Consider the following 26,596-nt stretch of genomic DNA (forward strand, 5'->3'; position numbering starts at 1 on the left):
CTAAAACGGGACACGCAAGAGTCCAGAGTATAATCTAGTCATCTATCTACTCAAGTTCCCGGAATACTGAATACGCAGGAGAAAGGGAAGTAACAAGATCTAAAAGCACACGTCTCTCAGGGTTTAAAGTCAGAGGGAAAGAAGGTAAATAAGCAATTGACTCCCAGCAACTGCAGCTGTGGAGAAGAGGAAACGGTGTAACATGCAGGATCATGACTGCCTAGAAAGGCTCATCACCACTGAGTGGTATATGACTGGATCAGAGGGGAGACTGGAAGACCCTGCGGGCAAAGAGCAGACAGTGCAGGGAGGTCCTGCTGAGCCAGCCATTAAGACAGTGTCTTGGAGAGAGAAAAGGCAGAGAGACATTAAGAGAGGTCCACGGAAGGGAGGAAAGGGGGACCCATGCAAGGTCCTGGACACCAAAATGAGGACTGTGATGTAGTTGAGCTTAAGTGATTTGAAGGACCAAAGAGAACAAGCATATGGTGTGTTCTGATTTCTTCTGGAAATGTTTGCGGCTGGAAACAAGGTCAGAGGCAGAGATAGTCAGGAAATGGCAGGAGACGGTAATCCACGGAGGCAGTAATCCACGGAGGCAGTGCTAACAGATCAGAGGAAGAGTGGGCAGTGGTAGTCAAAGTTTGGATAACATTCTAGATATGACAATGGCAAGATTTGCATACTGTTAGTATGTGGACCTAAGAGCAGAATCAAAGACTATGGATTCTGAGATAAGCCATGGGGAAAATGGAGGTGTCAGATAGGAAAGCTGGACCTGGAAGCTTTCTGACCAAGGGAACATTGAGAGATTTAGAGTTGTTCCCAAGATTTGAACATAAGATGAATATCCGTTTCAATGACCCTCTTGCCCCAACCTGGGAAGAACATAATCTGATTTGGGAATCTGATCTCAAAAAAAAAAAAGTGTATCCATTGATTTCATCAAATACACAAAGCAAGCATGAAGGAGGTAGAATGTCCCTTCTTTCCAAGCCAAAGCTCAGTCTTCATTTCCGAAGCACACGCAGTGCTAACATGGTAGTCAGTTGCCATTCCCGTGGACAGCAGCGAAGGCCAATCCCAGCACCCCTGCCAACACACTGCATTCAGGACAATCTCAGAGCTGATGCAGTTTCTACACGAGGCCATGACTACCCTCCTTTACCTCCTCCAGGTCCACGAATAAAGCAGTTATGGTGGTCACATCCAAATTAAATGTAACTCTTTCTCATCCCCTCTGTTTTACAATGACTTTTTTCTTATGTGAAATGAGATATCAGCAAGCTGGTCCATTTCCACAAGAGAGCTTGGACCCCAGTGACCTGAAAAGCCCACAGGACTCGGGTTTTCTGAAATTGCCTCTGTAGTTAAGTTACTATTGAAGAGGCAGTTGTTCTATTTTTCTATGAAAAGTTTTCACCTCCTTTTCCAAAATTGCCCACTACAGTTCTAACTTTGAAGTTGCTTTTCCAAACTCTTTCAAAAAAACAAAACAAACCACTGCCTCAAATGATGAGAAATGCTGGCATCATATTAACCAGAGTCTTCCCCTTTCCTCCCTATCCTCACAGGTACAAGCAAGGCACAGTTAGAGCCAACCGTTTCTAAATGATATATGCCTTAGTCAGGGTTTCTATTCCTAGACAAAACATCATGACCAAGAAGCAAGTTGGGGAGGAAAGAGTATTCGGCTTACACTTCCATACTGTTGTTCATTACCAAGGAAGTCAGGACTGGAACTCAAGCAGGTCAGGAAGCAGGAGCTGAGGCAGAGGCCATGGAGGGATGTTACTTACTGGCTTGCCTCTCCCGGCTTGCTCAGCCTGCTTTCTTATGGAACCCAAGACTAGCAGCCCAGAGATGGTCCCACCCACAAGGGGCCTTTCCCCCTTGATCACTAATTGAGAAAATGCCTTACAGCTGGATCTCATGGAGGCATTTCCTCAACTGAAGCTCCTTTCTCTGTGATAACTCCAGCTGTGTCAAGTTGACACACAAAACCAGCCAGTATAATATACAAGATTGTTCCATTATGTTAGCAAAACTCTGAAGGTCAAGGGACAGTGTAAAGGTAGGGATATTCAAGTTATAAAAGAAAATGCATACAAATACATAACTTATAGTTACCACATCTATCTATCTATCTATCTATCTATCTATCTATCTATCTATCTATCTATCTATCTATCTACCTACCTACCTACCTACCTACCTACCTACCTATCTACCTACCCATCTATCTGTATGTATTATTTGGCTTTTCAAAAAGCATCCAGTGACTTATGCTCAAACTATTCCCCAAAAGATGGCAACATTCCACCTTATACCAGGACCATAATTTTATTCTATACCGATACATATATACTTGACCACATTAACTATCCATATTACACACGATACCATGCTTAGCACTCTTTGACCTCCATCTCCATTTGTGTGAACTCTTCCACAGGATGGACCTGAAGTGGGGGAACTGCTGGGTTGAAGGGCAGGCCCATTGTGTGTTTCTTGCCACAGTCAATTTTTCCTTCCAGCTGTGCAAGACCTGGTTATTACCAATTCTTACTACTCTGGTAAGTAGAAAGACTTTAGTTTTACCCCAAATGTCCTCATCACAAGACTGTAGGCCTTTCTGAGCCTCCATGAGTCATGTGTAAATACTCACCCTTTCAATTACTACTCTTCTCTATTTGGCTACATGAAAAGTTGGGCTGACAGGGAGTGCAGGCAACAAGTTATGGACAAGGGTTCAACCCCTGCAGACCTGGACACAGGGACAACTTGCCATTATGAAAGTGCACAAGAAGGTCATGGGCCTGAGTGTAGTGGAGAGAGAAAACACAAGGTGCTTTTCTGGTAAATTTTTTCTGGTTCTTTGTATGCTTCTGGCTGTTATCAGTCCTGAGTCACATACCACAAATATTGTCTGTAACTACCCTTTCCTTTCAATCATGCTCTTAGCATCTTTTATCAAACTGAAGTTCTTCTGTTTGAAGTTGTCAACCTTTCCAGAATTTAAGTATTGTATCCACTAGTAAAGGCCTTTCATTTCTTTAATTACAAGTACATTCTCTTGGTTACCTATGCTTTAATATTGCTTCTTAGGGAAGTTGAGTAAAAAATGAGGAATACAGTTTTATATTTCTCTGCTTATTTCTCAAATGGTCTCCAACAGAATAACTGATTTTCTCTGCTGAACTAGCATTTCAGTGGCCCTCTAGGAAATCGGGGGGAGGGGGATGGTCAGACTTTTGTGCATGAAATCTGATGAATGAGTGCAGAGCCAGGATTCTCCACAGGAAGTAGAATAGTGACAGCCGAGAGCATCCCTTCTGAAGTGCTGAATGTACAACATGCAAACACAGAAGTGCACACTAGAGCAAGCATTCAGTTCATGGGAGTAAGAACAGTAAGACCATACTTACCTTGTATGTGTCCGTTGTTTAGCTACGACACCCCGCATATCATTAAAAATCTGCAAATGGATTTATTTTTAAAGACTTTAGAAAAGCTGTTATAAAAAATAAATGTTAAGACTCTTAATATAAATATGAGAAATATGGAGATATGAGACCACTCGGAAAATAATAATTTCAACAATATCTTGTACTAGCACAGTCCTTGATTCTAATACCCCATTTAGGATGTGACAAGAGGCTCAGAGGATGAATCGGTCTCCGTAGTGAGTGAAGGGGCAAACCTTAAGAAGCACTGTTGCTCCTCCCTTTCATTCCTGTTCCTCGCCCACATGCGGTGCCTCCCTTAATCAAGCACACAGAACCACTGACATGGCTCAGAGACACCAACACCAACCTATTAAAATCCTATTTCCTATAGCATCAACATCCCTATGGCATCTTGTACACACTTCAGTTTATCCTCTGGAAGAAGGGCTGGGCTGTTGCCTCAGTCTCTTTCTGACTCATTTATGCATTTCTGGTCCAAAGTGCTATCTCCAAAATTTACCACTGGTCACCAGATTTTTCAGGCACCAAAAGTAATATAGTGATATTTTCCAAGTGGTAGGCTTTTACATATTTGAAAATAGTTACCCACCTTCTATTTGAGTCTCTTGTTCTTAAACAGTGGAGCTTCTTTCATCTTACTATACTATATTCCATCACAGCTCGCTCACCATCAAAGCTGCAGTCTCTCGTTTTGCTTTATTGAGCATAGTCCCACCCCACCGTGCAGCTCTAGCTGGCGTAGAACTTGTATGTAGACCAGGGCAGCCTCAAACCCACAGACATCCACTTGTGTCTGCCTGTCAGGTATGAAGACTAAAGTCAAGTGCCTTCAAGCCTGACCACTGTAGTCTTTGAATTGGTTCTTGATGGTCAGTATCTGGCATTTTTTGAGGATTAATAAATATGACTCAAAGTGCAAAAATGTAAAGCAAGTGCTGAGCCTGCTACACAGTGAACCTGAGTAAACTGACAGAAGCTGAAGCAGGTTGAGAGAGCAGAGCTGAGTACCACCAGGTGCCTGGTATAGGAGGAGGGGGCTAAGCCTGAGTCTAGTGTGACAGAAGGCACAAAGGGAGCTACTAACAATGTCTGATCTTGCAAGGCACTATCTGTCTACTTCATAGGTCACTGGCTGAGTAACACATCAAAATATGCCATGGGGAAAAACTCTGGAGTACAAAGTCCAGCACAAACCCAATGAGAACAGTAATTACAATATAGAAGATCCCACAGATAAATTCACTGTGCTAACACAAATCACTAGAGATCAATACATTGTTGGGCTTTGTCCTATCTTCTTCAACTGAACAGTTACTGCCATCACAATCTACTTGAGATCTTAGTTTCATACCTGCTTTTCGTCATAGAAGATTCATGTTCTTCAGGCCTCGCTTACACAAGGGCTTAGAATTTCATTATCAAAGTAAACATGGAGCCTAAACACGTTATCCAGTTTATCAATACACTGAAGTCTCCCAATTCTTTTTGATTAATAATAAACCCCTTTAAGATGTAACTAAAGACTGCACATATATCATATAAAAGAGCTAACTTACTAAGTATTTTTGGAAATATTACTTAGTATTAAAATCCAGTCAACGGACATGGGTGAATAAACTCGTATCTGGGTCAACTGTGCCCTCTAGAAATGTCTTCCAAAATGCATGATCAGAACCTAAGCCATTCTTTCCCGCATCTAATTTATGCTAGCAGAAAGCAAAATATCTGTAAGGCTTCTAAGTATTCATAACAAAGGCCATCAGTAAGAAAATACAGAATGTTTCAATTAACTAGGACAGATTATTGTGTAGCCAAATAACTGTAACTACGATACAAAACCAAGAACGTGTGTAGTTACAGCAACAGGCCTCTCAGTGGCAAGCGCACCTTTCTAACAATGGCAGCGACGGTGACCAGAACCACGGGAAGCAGCAGTGTCTTCGTGTATCGCAGCGGAGTCTAAAATGGAGTGGTATGTGTTAGAGGGAAATGTTTTACCAAACAAAACTTCTTGTCAAATGGAGAAGCAGGTGAATCTCTAAAGGCCTAGGTAGAGAAGATGCATACAAGCATTCACCAACCGAGAGGCCAGCCCACCCAGGCACTGATTCCCATCATTGAAATTAAAGCACGTTTCCATAGAAACATTTCACCAGTGCTAGGTTGAAAACACTAAAAGTACAGTTTCCAAAACTCCTGTGAAAGGCAACTCGATTCTTCCCTTTATACACTATTTGCCTATCTGAATATCTTATTGTTCATCCTAAAAAAAAGCAGTGTTTATTTACATGGAACAAGCTACCTTGTACATTTTATGCATAGTTACCTACTGCATTTTTTTTCTTAGACACAAATACATGCTGAATAATGGCAAATGCTTATGAAGGTAAGAAAACTAATTTTTATACTTTAATAAAAGAAAAATTTATAGAAATGTACTTAGTAGCACAGTTCTGTATAACTCTCAGTTATCAACCACTCTAGCCACTGCTGGGATGTTGCTCTTATACTTCTGTGTGCTAATTACAGGTAATAACTCCCGTGTCTACTCCATTATACCAGGTCAGTTTAGAATTGTGCTGGGAAATAACAGTTAAGGTTTGTCTTTGCTCCTACTATACACATACAATCCCATAAAAGGCATGCACTCCCCAAGGGACGATCCTCAGCTGCCTCAGCAGCACAGACTCTGGGCTCTGATGCACAGGCACGGCATACTGCGCACAGCCTTACGTGGAAGGAAGTCGTGCCATGCCTCAATACACGATTTCTTTCACCAGACCTGCAATGGCCACTTTGAGGTGAGAGCAGCATGCACGACACTCTCTGGAGTCTCCAGCCCCTCCTACATCTGTTCTCTGCTGATGTTTGCCTTCTATTTTCATTACCACTTTCTTAAAGAAGCCTCAATGTCTATTAATTGGTATTTTAAGACCTTAGGAAAGATACTCTTTCTTTGACTTTTTTTTACTACAGTTTGTATAGCTTTTTATCAGCTATCATATATCAATTACATGACAAGAATAAATGAAGACCAACATGCAGTTAGAGTCATCATGGCACACTTGGCCAAGAACATAAGAGTCTACACTGAAGGCTGCCAGCCTGGCACTCAGAACATACAATTATCACAGTGGGATTTCAGGGGTAACGAATGTGTCGATAAAGTAGTGGCCAGTTTAGTACATTCCAATACATATAGCCTTAAAGAAAAATATATCTGGCATAAAGAGCAATAGAGAAATGCAAGATGGATGGTGCTTTCAAGCCTATAAAAACATGCTTGCTCAAACAAACTAGCTCATCAAGGACTGAAATTAATCCTTCACATATGAGATTGAAGTACTTGACTATGTGAAATCTCATTTTGGTTTCACAATAGCTGTTTGTAGTATACTACTAAGAACTTGTACACCATAACACACAGAATAAATGTGTTTGTTCAAAACCACTAATCCACATTGAAGGATTCTGTCCCACGATCCTCTACCCACTCTCTAGTTTTCTTGTAAACATCAAATACCTGAATCAAGTTTTCAAAGAGAAATGTTAGTATGGAAACTTGTGTTCAATGATATTTAAATACAATGAGATCATTCAAATCTCGAAACTTAAGTGCAAGTGAAGAGCCTGAGAGCCCGACTAAACGAAATAGTGCAGTCCTGAAAAGAGGCAATCGGAATTGCCTGTGTTCACCCATCCAAGCACTGCTGGAATCATGTTTCTAAACGGGAAGAGCTTTCATTAAGCTGCTAGGCATTCTTCCTCTGAGGTAGCCATGCACTGAGACCCCGAAACAGCAGGCCCCCCTTTATGAAAAACGAAAGGGGCAGGCCAAGGGAAGAAAACTGGACATTACATCTTACCTCCTTCTCCATGAAGTCAAACTCGGCTGCACAAGTATATAGTAAAGTATCAAAATCCTTGTAACTGAAGAATTTTGATGTTAATAAGTTGCCAATATGAGCCTAGAAAGAAAGAAAGTCAGGAATCATTACACTAAACTAAAATATTATAACTTTGCATTATAATCTTAACAATACCTAAAACAGTTTTTGCTGCATGAAAAAGTCCATTGTTCCAATTCTGGGCTTTTGTTAAGGAAAGTTCTGTTCCCCCAACCTCACAGCTCTGTCCCCTGTTCTGCTCCTTACCCATGTCCACTGCTGCCCACTCAGCAATGCTCAAGGCATTTACCCCGGAGGTTTTCTGCTCACATCTGATTTTCTACTACATCTGATAAAACAGGCTTCCTGGCCACCACCTTGCTCTCTACCAGGAGGCAGAGAGTTCCAGCAGGCACTCATACAGATTTCTGTCCAGCACACAGGAATCCAGGTCTGGAGCACAGAGAGAAGGCTGAGTCCAAATTCTGGGAAGGGCCTTAGAAGACTGTTTGAAGGTAGAAGACATGGGAGGAAGTGGTATAAAAGGCACCTCTGTCTGACTATCAGCATGGGCATGTGTGCAGTCATGTTCAGCTCCCCACAAAGGGATGGGGCAAGCAACCACTTTCATTTTATAAACGAGAAAAGGAAGACTCACAGACACAAGGCATTCACTCAACTTCCAAGTTAATTATTCTCTAAAACAAAGATTAGAAAAAGAGAGTCAATTATACCTAAGGGCACTACACAACAGGCACAAAGAATGATGGGAAGTGATGACGCACAAGCTGTCAGAGAGAGACAGAGACAGAGACAGAGAGAGACAGGCAGCTGGTAGATCCATGAAGCCAGAAGGGAGTTATATGAAAGACCTTGAAACAAATCCCAGAGAGAATGTTCTATCAAAAGGCAAGTACCACATACACAAAGAGCTTAAATCATGGAAATACAGGACAGATGCTCAGGCTGGCTCAAGAGAACAAACACCCCACCATGCTGCCTACAAAAGACAAACTTCACAAGAAAGCATAAAGGAAAATAAACAACAGAAGTCTGAAAGAAAAACCTTGGACAGCAACTGCAGCATCTCATAAAATCAAGTTCAAGGACCAGTGAGATTCAGTTAAGAGCACATCTTGTGCAAACCAATGGAGGCTGCAGTCCCAGAAGCCAAAAGGAGAGAACTCCAACCCCCCTTCCACACATGCCTAGCATGGCTTCAGATGTATGGCTGGGAAATGACAACTGCAGGAGAGAGAGGTCAGCTGACAATATTCACTAGAAGTGATAAGCACTACTCCAGGAGCAAGGGAAGATAAAACAGAGCATACATTAGCACAATCCATAAATAAAGACTATCAACTTTATTGGAAGAGCATACACACTTTGTTTAAGCAAATTAAAAAAAACCCTAAGTCAATGTGTATACACACACACACACAACACACACACACACACCAAGTAATAACAGTATCTTAAAATTTCATATAAATTTTTTCTAATCATAAATGCAGTAAAACTAGAAAATAGCTAGGAATAGGTTTAGGGATCCTTTTGATGGAAAATAAATAAACCATAATTTAATAACCTTTAGATCATGCAGAAAGTCGCAAAATGACAATTAGAAAGGATACAAAAAGCACTACTTACAGGAATAATTCAGACAAACTTCCTAGAAAATAAGAGTGGTAAAAGCAAAAGGGCCGTGCATTTTCCTACATGCTCAATCTTGCAAATGGACTCTATAAAAGTTAATCTCAACAGAAGAGTGTGGTTAAAATGGCTTGGCAAGAAAGAGGTGGGGGAGAGGAGGTCAGAGCGTATATAAGTATAGCTAGTAGGAAAAGTTCAGCAGACCTGTTGCACAACAGGTGACTGTCATGAGCGACCCCTTTCCCATTGCTAAATGAAAAGGTGGACGTGAAGAGCACTGCACATAAACAGCAAAGGTATCCAAGGACAGGCTGCTTTTTACCATCCCACAATGTACCAAAGCTTCCACAGGATACTGTATATGCTAAACACATACAATGTCACCTGTCAAGTTAGAGAAGTTGGAAACATAATTGCTTTAATAATAAAGGACCATTTCCCTAATATGAACATATGTAAAATTTGCGCATGCAACTTCAGCTAGCTGGGTTCAACAATACCTCTTCTAAAGCACACTCCCTTGGTGGCAGACAAAGAATGGGCAAAGGTCCTGAAGGCATATGCCACAGCTCCAGTCAGATGACCACATTGAATATGCACTGAAAAACCTCCACAGAGAGAAGATCCTGAGCGCTGTAGGCCTTACTGCTGTTCTCTGGCTACAATTAAGGGGAAATGCCAGCTCTACCCAAACTTTCTCTGTCTTCAAAAAATGCGGGAAGCTACCACTATCCTGAAACCCAAATCATTACAATCAGACAAAATCATTACAGGTGAAGAAAAAACCTTATACTTTCATGATTAAAGGCAAATACGCTTAAACTACTAGCTAGCCAAACCCAGTACTAACAGAAAGAATAGCAAAATGAACAAGCGATGTTTGCTTGGGAAGTGCAACCATGAGTTAGTTAGGAAGCCAGTGAATGTGGGGACTTCTGGAGATGGAAGAGTCAGAAATTCCCTCCCCCAAGGCAACTACAAAACCAGACAAAAGTGTCACAAACAACCATGTCACAGCCTTCTAACCTAAGAGCCACCAAGTTGTATTTACTGATTAAAACGAACTTTCCTCAAAGAAATGGGAGTCGGTGGCACTCCCGCCTAAGTGTTCCATCCACTATCAATGCCACCATGGATGCTCTAGTTTGCTGGGTCAACGCTCATTCTCTTTGAGGACAATTGAACCAGTTTTGAAACGTGATTTGAAACATATTGGAAATACCATGATCAGCACCAGTAGGAAATGAAAATGGAAGCTATCCTGCCAGAGCCTAAAGTGCAACCCAAGTGGCATAGAGGTGGGCAAAGTAGGTATAAATGCTACCTCGAGAACCTAGAGATGAGACAACTGTCTAAGGGATGGGGACATCCCCACGCCCCTGAAGGACACAGACAAGAGCGGTCCAACAGAAGTCATGCTTTCTACAAACCCAGAGTCGATGGAGAAGAAGGTGGTATGAACAGGCAAAAAAGAACAGAAGGCAAAAAGACTGGAAACTTTATCAATATGTATTGAAGAATGTTGATTGGCTTCTTAGGAATAATAAAGGCCAGAAGTTTTTCAGAAGTTACAACCAACAGATAATTCTGTAACTGGCAAAATGAGAAAAAAATAACCACAACAACCAAAATCAAAAACTGGAATAAAACCAAAACCTCACAGACCCATTGCTAAGAGACCTGGCTATTAAAAGTTATAAAATGGAGTTATCTAGGTTAAAAAGAAACAAGCCTCCTCAAAGACAGGAAGAAAGACAAAAACAATGGTGAAAAATGTTCATAAATACAAAAGGCAGTGACCCCCTTGTTGTTCTTTTTGTTTAAGATAAGAGTGCTATCCACTCCCAAGAGCAAAGGGCAGCCCAGCCACCCCTGTATACATCCCTCCAAACGTGGGCCCTCCAATAAATCTCTTTCCTGACATTCCTACCTGCTGTGACTCTATCAGAAGAAGCCATAAGAAAAGAAGCAGCAAAGAGAAGGACCCAGTCTGAGTCTCCTGAGCTCCTCAGCTCAGCGGGGACCCCCTCCCCTGGGAGCTGCAATGCCTCTGCTGAGGAGGCTTCCTCTCAGGGCGGTGTGCTGCTGGGCTTCCAAGTCCCAGGATGCCCTTCAATTCCAGCAGAAGCAATTACAGAAATGGTATCATTTCGTTCTCAGCCCTACCCTAACAAAACAAAATCTCTTAAGTCTAACACAGCTCTCACTATGAATAACAGCATACATCCCACACTTACAATGACCACAGAGATGAGAAGGGCAGATTCTGCCCATGATTTTGAAGATACTGCCCCATTGGTTTTAAAAGGAGACTGTAAAGAAGTTATTAAACGGCTGCACAGACCTCAAATCTTAGTCTCCAGAGTTCCTGCTTTACATTTTTACAACTTTGTGACAAAGAAATATACTGAAAGGAGGACTGTTTTAATTCTGTCTTAAAAACTATATACATCAACACATTTCTTATTTTCTTTCTTTCACTGTAGAGAGAAAATAATATATACTCCACACCTTAAAATCTTGTTTAAGTAATTATATTCTAATAATTCCATTAATTTATTCTCTGCCTATTGGATTATTTTCAAGTCTTTCAATTTTAAGCAAAAATATACTTACATCATCTGCAATGCCAAAGATCCTGGAAGTCACAGACTTGAGTATAACAGTTCCAAACAACCAACCACACCCTTGGATAACCTACAAAAGAAAAAGTAAAACCAAAACAAAACACCAGCTTTGCTCCTGCCCTCTGAAGTCTGGTGAACTGAAAAGAACAAATGCTTTATTCCCACATAAACAATATCTTAATCTCCAAGGGAAAATGCCTATTGCTCTGAAACCAAGGGTTATTATAACAAAAAATAAGACCGAAAACATATGAAAACATTTCCAGCTAAATGTATTTATGTCTATCAGAGATCTAAACAAGAACTGCTTAACTCCTATGGTGGGGTCACACATGGTTGCTCCTCAGAAGAAACGTGGGGTAAAAAAATAAAACTTCAGTGGACTACTAAACCCAGAAGGCTCTTCACATATTGAGCCCCTCAACTGTAAAGCACAAAAGCAATGTTATCTTTTGGAGAAGAAAAAAGAATGCCTCAGTTTCTGCTTACCCATAAGCTGAGTTCAGATACATTCATTCTTAGGAACTGGGGCTTCATTGCCAGCATGCCCTAAATATAACACAAATGAACATCAGAAGCCCAAGTAATAATATTCTGAATAATTAAGAATTTTGATTAAGAATTAAGATATTTTGAATATTAATTCTGAATAATTAAGAATTAAAATTCAGAGCATGACTGATTTATTAATTAGTTATTTGACATTTTGACACATGTATAAGATACATCCTAATTACTCCCTCATCGCAGGTCCTCAGTCCCCATACCTTCTGTTTACAAATTTCTTTCCCACAGCCATGCCTTTTGCTTTGTTTTGTGGAGTTTTCACGATTATCACCCCCTGTCCATATATGCAGTTAGTTACTGATCTCAAAGCATCTCTTTTAAAAAGTAAGGCTAAAAACCCCTACTTTCAGTGAGTTTGTAAAATTGAAAGAAAATCAGCATATATAAAAGATGAAGTTCGCTATTTTATATATGGTTTGCCTACAAAGCGGTACGTAACAATTTCAAATTTTAAGGAGCTCATATAAACATAAGGTTCCCTTTAAGCTAAAAGTTCCTGACTTACCTGATGAGATCTTACATGAGATTTTACTATATCAACAAAATATTTCTGTGTTAAGTCTTTCCAGGTACATGAATCCTACACTATATTACCTCTAGAGAGAAAAACATATTTCAAACTTGGAAAAAATATATATTTTTTTTAAAATCTGACAATCTCAATCCTGGGTACAATGACAGCAATGCCGAGATTAGGGTTGAAAGTGGCTTCTGCGCATGCCTATGGCTGTGGCTAAACACGCTTCAGCTGGAGAGGACAGGCAGCGCCTCGGGCTGGAAAAGGCGCATTTCTTAGAAATGATATAAAGTAGCAACTTGTGAGACAGGAGCTTAAGACTCCTAATTTATTAATAGGTTCTAGAATCAGATGAATGAAAGGACGCACCTCAAAAGGCAGGAAGCGCTCAGATGGGGCCCAATGTGCAAATGTGCGCATGCGTAAGTCTAAAGCACACGCTCTGCTAAGGTACATGTATTCAGGTAAGGTTTGTTAAACACTGTAACACTAAAGCCCATGGATCAAAGCCAGTTTCTAAAGTGCACAGGAGTCTAAATTTAACAAGACTTTTATACTTAGGCTGAAAAGATGAAAAGAAAAATTAAGAAGCACAGAAACCTCCGACAATGAGTCCATGAACAAAGCAGGAGCGAAGGAAGGCTGAGGGAGCAAGAGAGCTGCTAGCGGCTGAGCCACCGGGAGGCGGGCTCTGAGCATTCTCACAGTGACTTCCGTGAGTCTTATTTTCTCTGCTTTCCAAGTGAGAACTTCATCACTCTGTCAGGTAGAGATAAAGCTGATAGATACTTCGTATAACCCTGCAGAAGCTACTCACGAATCCCAAGCCAGTGATAAAGAAATGGAAACTATTTGTTTCTAAAGCAGCCAAAGACAGATCAACTGAAAATAATGAGTTACCAAGGAGTGGGTGGGTTAGGTGAAGCTGGGATAGAGATCTGAGAGTATATGGGGGAATATCCATGATAATACGTCATTGTATACATATATAAAATTATTTTTTTAAAAAAAGCAGCCAAAGGAATACTTACCCAAATAATTACCAAAGACGATGCATAATAAGATGTTAGTAACATCGAGTTCCCAAACATCAACACAAAGCAAAGCACAAGAGAAATCTGCAAAATCCAAAAGAAAGGCAGTTACGCATAGACCCAAAGAAAGAACAGAGCTTTCAGTTTCAAGTTGTCTGCTCCCATGGTGGAAGGAATCTGAAGCACTCAAAAAGGGCTGCCAGGCAAACCCAGGTCACTCTACATCCCATGCCCATGCTCCAAGATGGCCATCACCAGCCACTTTCTGTGCACCCTCCCAGACACTGACATAAAGAAATTAGTTTATACTTCACTCCTAAGACCCAAGTGGTCACCCAACCATAGTATCCTCTCTTGCTTTGACTATTAACATGCTGAGAGAATCTTCTTGTATCAATCTAAATCAATCTAATTCACTGTTAACAACTGGAAAAAACCTAAGCCACTCTACACATGAGCTGCAGCTTATTGAAACTGCCCCTAATACTGCCCAACACCTAACTGCCTTTGCTTCTATTCTGTTTTCCTCATCCTTGGCACAAATGGCAAGGCCCTGTCAGATGCATCTTATGTACCTGGCAATACATTCCTACAGATAGATAACCCACCTCAAGAAAACCTGATGGACCAAGATGCAGCTATTTCAAAAACAAAAGACAAAATACTGGCAAATTGTAATACAAACAGATTGTACCAGTTTACTCTCCCCTAAACTAAATAACTGCATTGCTGTTGATACATACTCTGACACATACTGCACATTACTTCTTTAAGTGTTCTATCATACTAGGGGAAATGCTGTGTATATGAGACAGAGCCTTCCACAGGTATGTGGTATTAGTATGAACTGCTTATTTTTACTGTGTTCTTTCTATTAGATTAGTGGTTTTCCTTCATGTCCTTCTTATGTGCCACAGGACAAAGCTGCGTATGAAACAAACAAATATTTTCCCACTTCATTTTTCGACTTTGTCCTTTTTCTGTATTATGCTTACTGCTTAAATTTTTATGTCAGTCATACTTATGACTTCTCTCCTTTAAGTCTTCAAGACTTATCTTTATAATTTAAAAAGTCCTTAAAAATGAAAAGCCCATCCTTTATTATAAAAGTTTTGTTTTTCTTTGATATATGTCCATTTGTGTGTGGATTTCATTTCAAACATTTAAAAACAATGTAATACAATATAAATTCAGAATAAAGAAAAGTTGCAATTATTTCAATTGATACAGAATGATACTTAGCATAATTCAGCATCATTCAATTACAGTATACTGAGCAAACTCGGGGCAGGAAGTCTCCCTTTACATAATAGATGTCATACATGAAGAAGCCACAGAACACTCAGTGGGAAACTAAAAGTTCTCCCTCAAGGAACAGTAACCAGGGACAGTACAAAAGTGTCACTTAGAGAGGCAGGAAAGAGAACATCCAAGGGTACATCTCTGCCCACAGATACAGTGTGGAATGAAGAAAAGCTAAAGGAGGGATAGTAGTTGTTAAGAGGGAGGACAGTACCAGGATGCAAAACTAACTCAGAACCAGCCAAGGACCCACATACCAATAAGAAACAATCTGAAAGGAGAAATCAAGAAAATAGATCTAGCCATCAGCATCAGAAGGAATGAAAAGACTCAGTGGTCGGCTTAGTTGGAGGGACAACATTTATACAAAAACAAAACAAAACATAAAATGCCATTAAAGCAATTAAAGCATGAATAATGAAAAGACAGCTCATATTTACTGTTTGAAGACATGGGCACCCAGATATCTACAGATTTGCTGCAATAGCTATGAAAAACCAGCATCTTTTGCAGAAATAAAAATCCATGCAGAATCTACTGGGAAATGGGGTAGACCCAGCAACAGTGAAAGGGACTGTGGTCAGACTCAGACTTGGGTTTCCAACTTGATATAAGCCAGAGTACTGAGAACGCTGTGCGGCAGGCATCACGTCAAAGTAGGCCAATGACACGGAGCCTGCTCAGGAAAAAGCCCTGCCATTATTGGACCAATGATCTTTTACCAGAATTCCAAATCAGTCAATGGAGACAACCCTCTTGAGAAACAGTGCTTAGGAAAGGAGATTCTCCCATAAACATGGATCATTATCTATCTAGTGCCATTCACAAAACCGACTCAAAGCAGAACGGACACCTAACAGAAAAGCTGGGACGGTAAACATCTCAAAGCTTCCTGTAGTCAGATTTCACAGTATTTTCTTGGGTAGGACACTATGAGCACAAAGAACAAGAAAAAATGGTTGGACTGGCATGTAAAACTTAATGGTCATTAAGGGATAAAGGATAGCAAAGTCAAGCAAACATCAATTTATGGATATAGTCATAATTATAAATATGATAATTCCTAAAACTCAATACAAAAAAAACTTCATTCAAAGATGAATAACTTGAAATGATGTCTCTTCAAAGATACAGATATTACTAAGAACCACATGACAAAAATGTTCAATACCATAGAAGTTGTCACTGGGTCTTAGGAACAAGGAAAACACTACCAACTAACGTGCAGTGGGCAGAGATGTAAGGTCACAGGGAAAACCACCTCAGAACAAAGGAGGCAGATGGGTGCAACTCAACTCACTGGAGCACCAACCCCCATGAAAACAACCCAGACAGGGAGCCGAGACCTGCACTGTAATGGAGTAATGGCTGCTGAGTGGGCCCTGAGAAGGGAAGCTTACGTTTTATTTATTTATTTTTTTACTCTGAGAGCAAAGACCACTGTGGAAAGAAAACCCTTCTATGTTTCCAGCAGAAGGAAAAAATAGCACTGCTTTGAAATGTGCCAGCGTATCCTGTTCTCAGCAAGAAATCATGCTAGCTCTCAACACGCTCATCTAGAATATGGGAGCTGTGCAAACTTTAACTTAATTCATGGGACAAGATTACTGTCATTCTAATTCAGACAATGACACGCAATAAAACTATTGCTAATCTCTCATAAACCTAGATGCAAAAAAAACCCCAATTCAATGAATTATGAGCAAATCAAACTGAACAATGAATAAAAAGACTCATACACTACAAGCAAGAGGATGAACCCCAGGCAGGTAGTATTAACATCTACCCACCCACCACCTGAAGAATAAGACAGGAGAGAAAATCTGACCAAATTCAACATGGATTCATGGTTTACAGGGGAAAAAATCTGCAGCAAACCGAGAATAACAAAGAAATTCCCTCCACTTGACAAAGATTTACAGAAGTCCATGTTATCCCACATCAGAGTGAAGATAATGAAGCTTCCTGCCTACATCAGGAGCTGACTCTAAGCTTCCTGCTACTTCTTCTCAAAAAGTCCACAGCCTACAGTAAGGAAGGATGTGAAAATTAAAAGGAAAAAATTAACTATCTTTGCAGGTGACACAGCAACCTGTGAAGACTATCTCAAACAGTCAACAAGGTCAGAGTTCACAAGGAACTGCAGGGCGGTGAGATGCGGGCTAAAGGTAACTAACTGCCTTCATCACAGCAGCAACAGAGTCTGAGATCAGTAACACTGACACTTAAGCCAGCGCCTGACAAGGACGACTATGGATAGATCCAACAAAACACATACAAGCTCTCTAGGCACAAGTTTACATGCACACACGCGTGTACGTGTGCACACGCGCACACACACACACACACACACACACAAATATGTAAAATAAATTAAAAGTATCTATCGGGGCTGGAGCTGTGGCTTTGTGGTTAAGAGTACTTGCTACCTTTGCTAAGCTCCGGCTGTGGCTCCCATGGCAGGTCACAACCTTCTGTATCTCTGGTTCTAAGGAGCCCAATGCCCTCTTCTGACCTCTGCAGGCACCAGGCACACATGTAAAGCAGTGACACGCACACAGACCAAACATACACACATCTATAAAAAGAGAACTATGCAACCCTGGTTAGAATATTCAAATAACGTAAATAACCAAAACTTTAAAAATAACTTAAAATTCCAACTCTGAGATTGTCAATGCCAAAATCAGGACAAGCCATAGACTAAGAGAAAGCTATTTGTAAATGTACATCTGAGCTGGGCTGCAGCCTGGTGAGAGAGCAGTTGACTAGCACGCATGAGGCTCTTGGGTCAATTCCCAGTACCCAGCTAAGAAAGAAGAGAAAGATGCCATCTGTTAAATCACTATTATACAAAATAATACAAAGAATTAATTAAAACTCAATAAGAAAATGAACAACCAAATTTAAAAAAAAAAAAAAGGCAAAGACCTGAACAAACACGACACAGAATCAGAAACACGATAAACGACCCTTCCTTTCGAACCACTGACGTCAGCTCAGAGGCTCAGAGGAGGGTATAGAAGTTGCAGGCCCCCTTCCTTTCTCTCATACCCCATTTTCTTTCCTCCCTGTCCCTCTCTCTTCTGGTGGGAATGCAAAATGGTACAGATACTATTGAAAATAATTTGTCAATTTTCTAAACACTAGATAAACAGCTGCCCTATGATTCAGCAATAACTTTCCTTGGTATTTATCCAAATGAATTTAAAATTTAAATCTATATAGAAGCCTGCAGGCAAATGCTGCAGCAGCTTTACGCAGAGCTGTAAACCCCCCTCTGTAAGTAAATGGATAAACCATGACATAGACAAAAGGAAGGGGAAAAGGTCAAAATGTTACTCACTTATGAAAAAGTGAGCTATCAAGGCATGAGAGGACTAAACCTAACTGGATACAGTAGATGGAATACATGGATCTATCTGCAAAAGGTTATGAGCTATCTAACTCCAAACCATTGGCATTCTGCAGAGGACAAAACAACACAAAGATGGCTGTTACTAGACACACAGGGAAGCAGGCCTGGATGGCTTCCAGGACTGTGAACCTGTTCACAGGATGTGTCATCATCGCCCATCAGATCCTATACAATACACAGTGCCAAGAGTGGACCCCAACAAAGCCCAGACAGTGGGTGCTTAACACCTGTCAGTGCAGGTGCATCAGCTATGACAACAGTACCATGCTGGTGCAGGACGACCACAGTTTAAGGGTGTCAGTCAACTGTGCTGTAAACCTAAATCTGCTCTATAAAATACATTCTCTTAATTAAAACCAAGACAAGGAAAAATTGCAATGGGAGGTCCTATTGCCATTAGATTGTCTACAATACCTCTTTAGAGACAGAGAATAAATGTTACTTATTGTAGACAATGTGAAATGGTACCATAACTGTAGAAAACAGTGTCACCATTACCAAAAAAATAAAAATAGGCTTGCCACTTGATCAATGCCAGTCTGAAAACCAGTAAACAAAGACATGTTCATATTCATAGAAGTGTTTTGCTGAAGAGGGACTAGCACATGGACCATCGAGGCAGAGGAAGAAAGGCTTTCATAACAGACTCACTGTTGTTCATTTCTTCTAAAAAGTAGTGAAAGCTCAATGAGGGCGTGTGAGAAAGGCAGCCACACAGAACAGTGGGCTGGACCTGGTGCAATCCACACAACAAACTCAATGAACACAGTGCATTATACTACTCAGAACCAGATATCTCACCTCTCTCTAACTAAAGAGAGAGTTTGCAGATATATTTGAGCAGGAAGTCTCAGAAATGAAAACAGGGGGCGATGAAACATACCAAGATGTACTGATTCATGGAAAAAAAGAGAAAATGTAAATTATAACTGCACTATACTACTCTATATAAATAGACAACATACTTAAAGAAAGTGGAATATTGTGAGCCATTACATATTTGCTCTCTTAAATACTTTCACCATTTGAAAAATGATTTAACAGTTACAAAGTTGAACATATTAATGCTTCGGCATAGAACTGTCCTAGATAAAGACTCCTGAGAAATGCCTGTACATTGCCTCAGGAGATCCAAGTAAAATTACACATCATTATTTGTTAATGAAGAGACAGAGTGGCAGCAAAAACTTCAATGTTCTTCAACAATGAAACAGAAAAAACTGTTTGGTTCACGCTACAGAAAATACACAGCAGCGAACATTTCTGAACTCTAGGAAGGACCATGCAAATCCAGAAACCTGAGAGAAAATTTCAGTCTCAGAAAAAAGTCATTTACATCAGCCTGAAAAACTAGGTTTCTAGTTCATAAATATGTGGATAACTCCAAAATACCTATATAGAAAAATGGAAGGAAATCACTTGATGACAGCTCCGTGAGGACAGTGGTCACCTCCAGAAGAGGTGAGAGCGGGCTATGCTTTGCTAGGACAGCAGGCTCATGCTCATTAATACTGTAACTTTATTCACAAGCTTTCTAGAACCAACCAAACCAACATCCCTAAGTGTACTATAAGAAAAGCCGGTTATGGTCCAGTGCAATAACATTGAGATCACCAGAGAAAGAAAACACTGCCTTTATGTGTAAAAGGCAGAGTGACAGAGAGAAGGCAAATATTCTCAAAGCACAAACATGCAGCCAGTAGAAACCAACCAGCCTTGGAGGCCTCACCCAGCTGCTCCACCGACCTAGACCACTGTTCTCCGTGATGGCACTTGCCTGTCCTCCACCCTCTGTCTTGCTTGTCCCTTACCTGGCTGAGCACTTCCTCCTCAAGGCCTCTATCTTCTTCCCCAGCTTTGTGCTCCCATATGCCCTACTCTGTTAGGCTCTCGTTCTTTGGTTTTTATTTTGGTTTTGTTCTTTGGCTTTCCAACATGCGTTATACACCCGGTTTCCCACTGGACTAGGTCAGAAGCATGAATGCTGAGTGCCTTGCAGTTCTGTTCATGTGTGTGTCTCACAAGCCTAGTGAGTGGCCATTCCACTTTACGTTAACAGGAGGCTCCATGGGTGGACAGTGCACCACTCCATGTCCCCTGTGCCCAGCTTGGTACATAAGATAACAAGATCCAAATTAAAACTTTCTTGGGGGTCTAGTTAAGCCAAGAGCAACTGCATCAGTGTTTGAACAACAGTGACATTAAAGAAACACATTAAAAACTAGTTTCAGAAATAAACAAATCAGATCTCAATAAGTTTATTAAGGTCAAACTAAGCAGAAGAAAAAAAAACCAACAGAACTCATTACCATGTGCATATAAATGATCTTCTGTAATTTGTGTGTATCAATGTATCCCACAACATACACGGCAAATAATGATGCAATCTGAAATCAAAAAGAAATTGTGTTAAAATAAACACAACACACACATAAAACAAGTAGCCACATGAATAGACAAGACTACCTTATTGTTTCAAATTACCCTTACACATGAATTGAGTGGTTTAGCTTTCTTTCCTTCTGCCTCCAATTTATTATTGAAAATAACTATTAACTGATTTTGTACACTCCTAATATGATCATGGCACTCCTAATGCACACAGAGAGAAATATCTACTCCATGGATTGCCCAAAACAGAACTCATCGTAATATCAGCTTAACCCTACTGTCAACACATATAATTAAAAATTCCTCTAGCCAACCAAAAACTTGAAAATATATAACATGACTACTAGGACATAATTACAGAAGACACAGTAAACTAAAAAGTAATTAGGTAATATTTATAAAAAAACACATTTTATCTCCCTGCTTGCCACCGCTATTAATATTATGTATAATTCAAATAAATAGCCACATGCTAGTCACAATCAAATTTCAAGTTCCAAATTTGAAAGAATATTACAAGTAACTTTTTTCAGTTTAAAGAGAATTCTTTTATTTATAAAGAATTCTAAAATTCTCGGAATTATCACAATTCTAAAATTTCTAGATTTAGATGAATTCATTGATTAAATGATACTCCAGCTCCTATACAGGGTTTTTATGACAGTGTCTCTACCCTTTTCTCTCTCTCTCTCTCTCTCTCTCTCTCTCTCTCTCTCTCTCTCACACACACACACACACACACATAAACACACAAGTCATTCAAATTAAATACTACACCTCTTCACACACAAACATGGAAAAACTACATAACAGCTAAATATTTACATACAACCTATCCAACCATTAAGTTTGGTTTTGTTTTGTTTTCTCATTTCCAAGTCCTTTATACATTTCTACTAATAAAAAAAGACATGATTTCTTTTCCTCAGGTACCCATGGGGACTGCAAGGCTTGGGTGAGTAACATGATAGAGATGTGTAAGCAGGTATGTGCTGTTCTGTGTGAGCCCCACTAGAGGCAGGATAAACCCTGCTGTATATCCCTCGCTTCTCCACTTAACAGAGGCTATCCCACTACCTGGAAGCAACTAAAAGCCCCCTTTACACTCCTGGCGCAGAGTGGCACACTTGTGGGGAACAATCTTGGGATTCCAAGGATAACTCAACCCAAAAAATGAATTTAAATAGAATTTAAAGGAGACAAAGTCTCAAAGATAAGATCAAAAAAGATGTTTTTTTTAAAAAGCAAACAAACAAAAACTCCTAGCCTTTTTGTTTCCCAAATAGTAAAAAAGCAACTAACAGAGCTTGGTGGACCTGCAGCTGTGAGCTTAGCTCAGCACCCGGAAGTTGAGCTAGAGCATCCTCACTTTGAGGCCAAGATTCTGTCTCAAAAAATAAAACAAAACAAAGTAGCAAACCTTACTGACATCTGGCTGGGTGCAGGGTGTGACACTGAGCCTAAACACACTACCCTGTAATGCTAACCCAAGCAAGGAGAGTGCACACTTCCCTTCCCTGTGCTTCAGCAAAGATTAATCTGGAAGAAAGAAAAATTCAGGTGTTGTTTGTTTGTTTGTTTGTTTGTTTTCCTTGTCTTTCTGGGATTTCGTCTGTTTCTCTGTTTGCTTTGTCTAAGAAGGTAGTAAATAGCTAAAACTTAAATCCAGATCTGCCTGCACTCCTGAGGCAAGGGATCTGAGTATTTAGAAGCCTCTATACACCAGTGCTATAGAAACATGAAAAGAATAACTTCATTAACAGCAACTCAGAAACGCCTGAGCCCACAGAAGCCTCCTCTCTCAGAGGGCTACCTTGCTGTATAAATCTGGAAGCGAGAAGCAGGAATACATGGCAAGATGATAAATAACCGACCATTAGGGCAGCCACACCGAGCAAGCACCCTGCCTGTTCACTCTCTTGTCCCACGCGTGTTTATTCTACATGTAAGGATTTAGGGAACTTAGCCAAAAATCCCACAGTGGATTGGGGGATGGGGTCATGAAGTCCCACCCCAATTTGAGGATTGGCAATTGTCAGTTTTCTTCAGGGATTTGAGCCCCAAGATGTTACTCCTGTTCCAATTAATGATTGAACACTCATGCACGTACAGACAGAACTAATGCACTCAGAGGGGGTGGGTGTGGGGCAGAGCACACTGGGAGTAGGGCACTTGAGCACCAAGCACATGAGTTGGGAGGAAAATGTGGTAGGGAGAAATTGAAGGGAAGAGAATGAGGGGATGGATCTGATGCAAATACGCACTATGTATGCATGAACACTGGTAAAATATTTTTAGAGCTAATCCTAGTGGAAATACACTCTACCTAAGACGTCCCTCAGCTTAACCACGAGTTCTCCATTCAGCACTAACAATCACAAAATAATAGACAAGCATCGATACAAGCCTGAGTTCTCCTAGTAAGTAATACTATCCATTAATAAATGAATCTTACAAACATCTACACTCTGAATTTTGTTTATAAGAAAGACCTAGAAAATCTTAGAACTTAAGACTCATGAAACAAGAAGAATCAGTCTGGCCCTATGTAACATCAACAAAGACGAGCTGAAAGTGAAAGGTGGACATGGAGGACTGGAGGGAAGATTGGAGAATGGTGTTATACAGTCCTCATATATAAAACTCTCAAAAAGTAAAAATAAAAACAAAACCTTGGTTACGATTTTATACAAATGAGCTCACTAAGCCCGAGTACTTAGTTCTGTCTGTACGTGCATGAATGTTCGATCATTAATTGGAACAGGAGTAACAATGTGTCCCCCTTACCTGAGTAAGAAGCACGAACTGGGCAAACTGCCAGGGCAGCATGAAGAGCACGTTGGAGATGCAGAGTGCAATCAGACTCCCTCTGCAAAGCTCTGGAGCCCTTGGAAAGACAGATATCAGGAGGTTTAACTACAAAACAGTTCAGCAGAGCTGCAAACTGCTGCCAATTAGAATCATAAACATGATCTGGCGTTCACATAAACTGTGCACAAGATGAACCAATGGGTTAGAAATTACACCTTCAGATTCTCAATTACAATAATTTTCTATAAAAATAAATACCTATTATTACTTCAAAACCACGAAGCCCTGCCAAATAGAGGGAGGGAGGCCAGCTAAATACAGTCATTATTTTTTTCACATTGTATTTTTGTGAATTTACAATCAAACTTCTTAAAATGTTGAGTTAGCAGATTCATGAGTTGGCAAAGAGAATGTCTATGAGAAATGACACAAGTGACATATTGTATGAGCCACGCCGTGTGTGGAAGAACACTGCAGGGATGGGACACAGGGTGAGCAGTGCCAGGAAGCAGCATGAAAGCCAGTCTTCTGCAGGGGCCCCTTGGAAAAGAGAAGTAGAAGGAAAGGAAGGAGCTGTCTTGGAGCCACCATTAAGGGTGCTGTATTTCAGGAACAGCCTTTAAAGACAGGATGTGTGCCACCGTCAGCCTGCCATCATCCTCACAGAAGTAGAGTGTGCAGACTAGCATACTGGGGTGAGGAGCCGGCAGTGAGGGACGCCACCATAGCTGTCTTCCTAGACAGCTTCCTGCCTCCAAGGAATGAGCCTGCTCTGCTGCTCTAATGTAACCCAAGTATCCTTAAGCCCCAGGCAACCTTAACAATCGAGTAGTTAGTTGAAAGCTAGCACTTTTGATGGAGTAGAAGAGACCGACAACATCCGGCTGCACCGTTCTGTGACTCTTCAGCCTTGGCCCTGTGCTTGCCTGTAGACATCTATGTGCTGGACCATGGTCAGCACTTACTTCTAAGACAATAGGTCACAGGCAAGGGGCTGAAATGCCACTCTGTGAAACAAATCATTTTTTTACTACTTTTCAATGAGGCTCAATTTTCATTTTACAGTTGACAAGGGAAATTAAGAATACTAATCTGGAAGCCAGATACAGAATACACTCAGAGAAGATAAGAACCAAAAGGAATTCCAGCTGGTGATGATCAATATACCACTAGCCCTGGACAGCAGAAATGAAAAACAAACATTACTGGGACCAATCGAGAGAGAAAAAAAAAAAACAAAAAAACAGACTGTGGTGGAGAAGAAAGCGATTTCTATAAAACCTAGATGTTCAAATAAACTGCACAAACCAATTCACTAAAAACCCTATTGCTAACCTCATTTCTAAAGTATTCCTGTCCTTAAGGAACAGGAGGGGAGGGGAGGGGTGCATGCCTCAGAAGAACCTTGAGGAAAATCTCACAAAGTGACCCAGAGCCAAGCGGGCCACAGCTACAGGAGCAGCCCCAGCAAAGTGTGTCAGTGTGTCAGGAAGGCATGTTCAGGTGGGACTAAGAGCTTTGGGGATAGCATTAGAAGTGTAAATGAAGAAAATATCTAAGGGAAAAAAAAATAAAGAGACTGTGAACAAATATTGTTAAAAAAATATTTCTAATCGCCCATCCTAAGGCAAGGGAGAGGCCCCTGGGTATGCAGATGAACCCAGCACAATCACAGGGATGGCTCTTGGAAGTGGACGAAAGGCAGCAGAGCAGGGCAGAGTGAACTCGGGGTGGGGAGAGGGGCAGTTCTCCGCTGTCAGTTTTCATGATGGAACAGAAACCAACACACAATGGGTCAGGGAAACTGGGTCTCTCTGAGGGGGCCCAGGCAGCCTTGCCAGAACCTGCAGCTTAGGACCTCAGACCCACACAGATATTAAACTTGAAAGGATCAATCCCCTTTGATTCATTCTCAGCTGCCATGGAGCCACAGCCCAAAATAGGGAAGGAGGGAGAAGAATCCGAGACTCCTCCTCATCAGATTTAACAGGAGACGTGACCCAGGTGCTCCTGAGCAGTCTAGTGTCTGTACACATGGAGTGGGAAAGCCAAGAATGGCCGCCACGTGGATGGGAAATACTCCTGCGAGTGAGCAGGAGGCTTGCACTGTAGCACTTCCTCCAGAGTGCACAGAGCCCTTTCTCTCAGTGCAGAGCCCAGAGTGCAGAGCTGTGCCTCATCTGCAGTTGCTGAAGCAACACTGAAACCTATCCTAAGCAAGGACTTAGGGGAAGGCTGGAGTGGAGGTTGTGGACTTTAAAAAAGCTCACAATATAAAAGCCACCACAAATTTGACCTATGAAAGGTCTGACTGATGAGACTACAGGAGACAGGAAGCCCTGTACAGGCTCTCTGTCTTCTAAGAGCATTACAGAGGCAAACTGCCCAAAGGGCATAGCAGCCTTCCCCACTGTTCTCCAAAACTCACCAGACCACTGAATGAAGTTCTCAGACCAAAACAACTTTGGATTTCTCCAGGCTTTGACCCCCAGGCCCTACTCCATGTTGGTGCTCTGTATCAAGGTAATACATGGCTAAACTCAGAATGTGTCCACTGAAAGACAAGCTACTCATTCTTTCTCGGGAATACTTAAACGTAATTTAATTCTGGATTTCTGGCAGGAATTCTCCTAGCATACCTTGGTCTATGGAGGTTGTTTCTCTCTCTAGCTACTATCTGGATACTCAGACACTAAACAGGCATCAGGACACAAAGTCCATATGTCAGTGCTCCCAACTGGGATTCTACGAATTCTGCTCCTGCAGGGCGGGCTGCAGGATGGCCAGCTTCTCCCTTCACTGGCAGCTGACAGGGTAAAAGAGAAAGCCCAGGGAACAGAAGAACTACAAGTAAGCATGGATTTACTCATCTTGAGCAGACACCATAGACACAGAAGAAAAGGAAAAAGAAAGAAAAAG

General features: G+C 41.0%; 1 protein-coding gene across 2 annotated transcripts in view; it reads right to left on the reverse strand.

Moving 5' to 3' along the window:
- Dpy19l1 (dpy-19-like 1 (C. elegans)) overlaps positions 1-26,596 on the reverse strand; it is a 91,363-nt gene that overhangs the window by 15,225 nt on the left and 49,542 nt on the right. For both annotated transcript variants that reach the window (NM_001359948.1, NM_172920.4), the window contains exons 9-16: positions 23,654-23,753; positions 20,785-20,862; positions 13,753-13,839; positions 12,127-12,186; positions 11,627-11,707; positions 7,337-7,438; positions 5,358-5,429; positions 3,429-3,478 (exon numbers count right to left, since the gene is read on the reverse strand). In NM_001359948.1, coding sequence (NP_001346877.1) covers positions 3,429-3,478; positions 5,358-5,429; positions 7,337-7,438; positions 11,627-11,707; positions 12,127-12,186; positions 13,753-13,839; positions 20,785-20,862; positions 23,654-23,753 — 630 coding nt within the window. The remainder of the gene's footprint in view (positions 1-3,428; positions 3,479-5,357; positions 5,430-7,336; positions 7,439-11,626; positions 11,708-12,126; positions 12,187-13,752; positions 13,840-20,784; positions 20,863-23,653; positions 23,754-26,596) is intronic.

This window comes from Mus musculus, chromosome 9, assembly GCF_000001635.26.
Source record: "Mus musculus strain C57BL/6J chromosome 9, GRCm38.p6 C57BL/6J".
In the NCBI taxonomy this organism is placed as follows: Eukaryota; Metazoa; Chordata; class Mammalia; order Rodentia; family Muridae; genus Mus; species Mus musculus.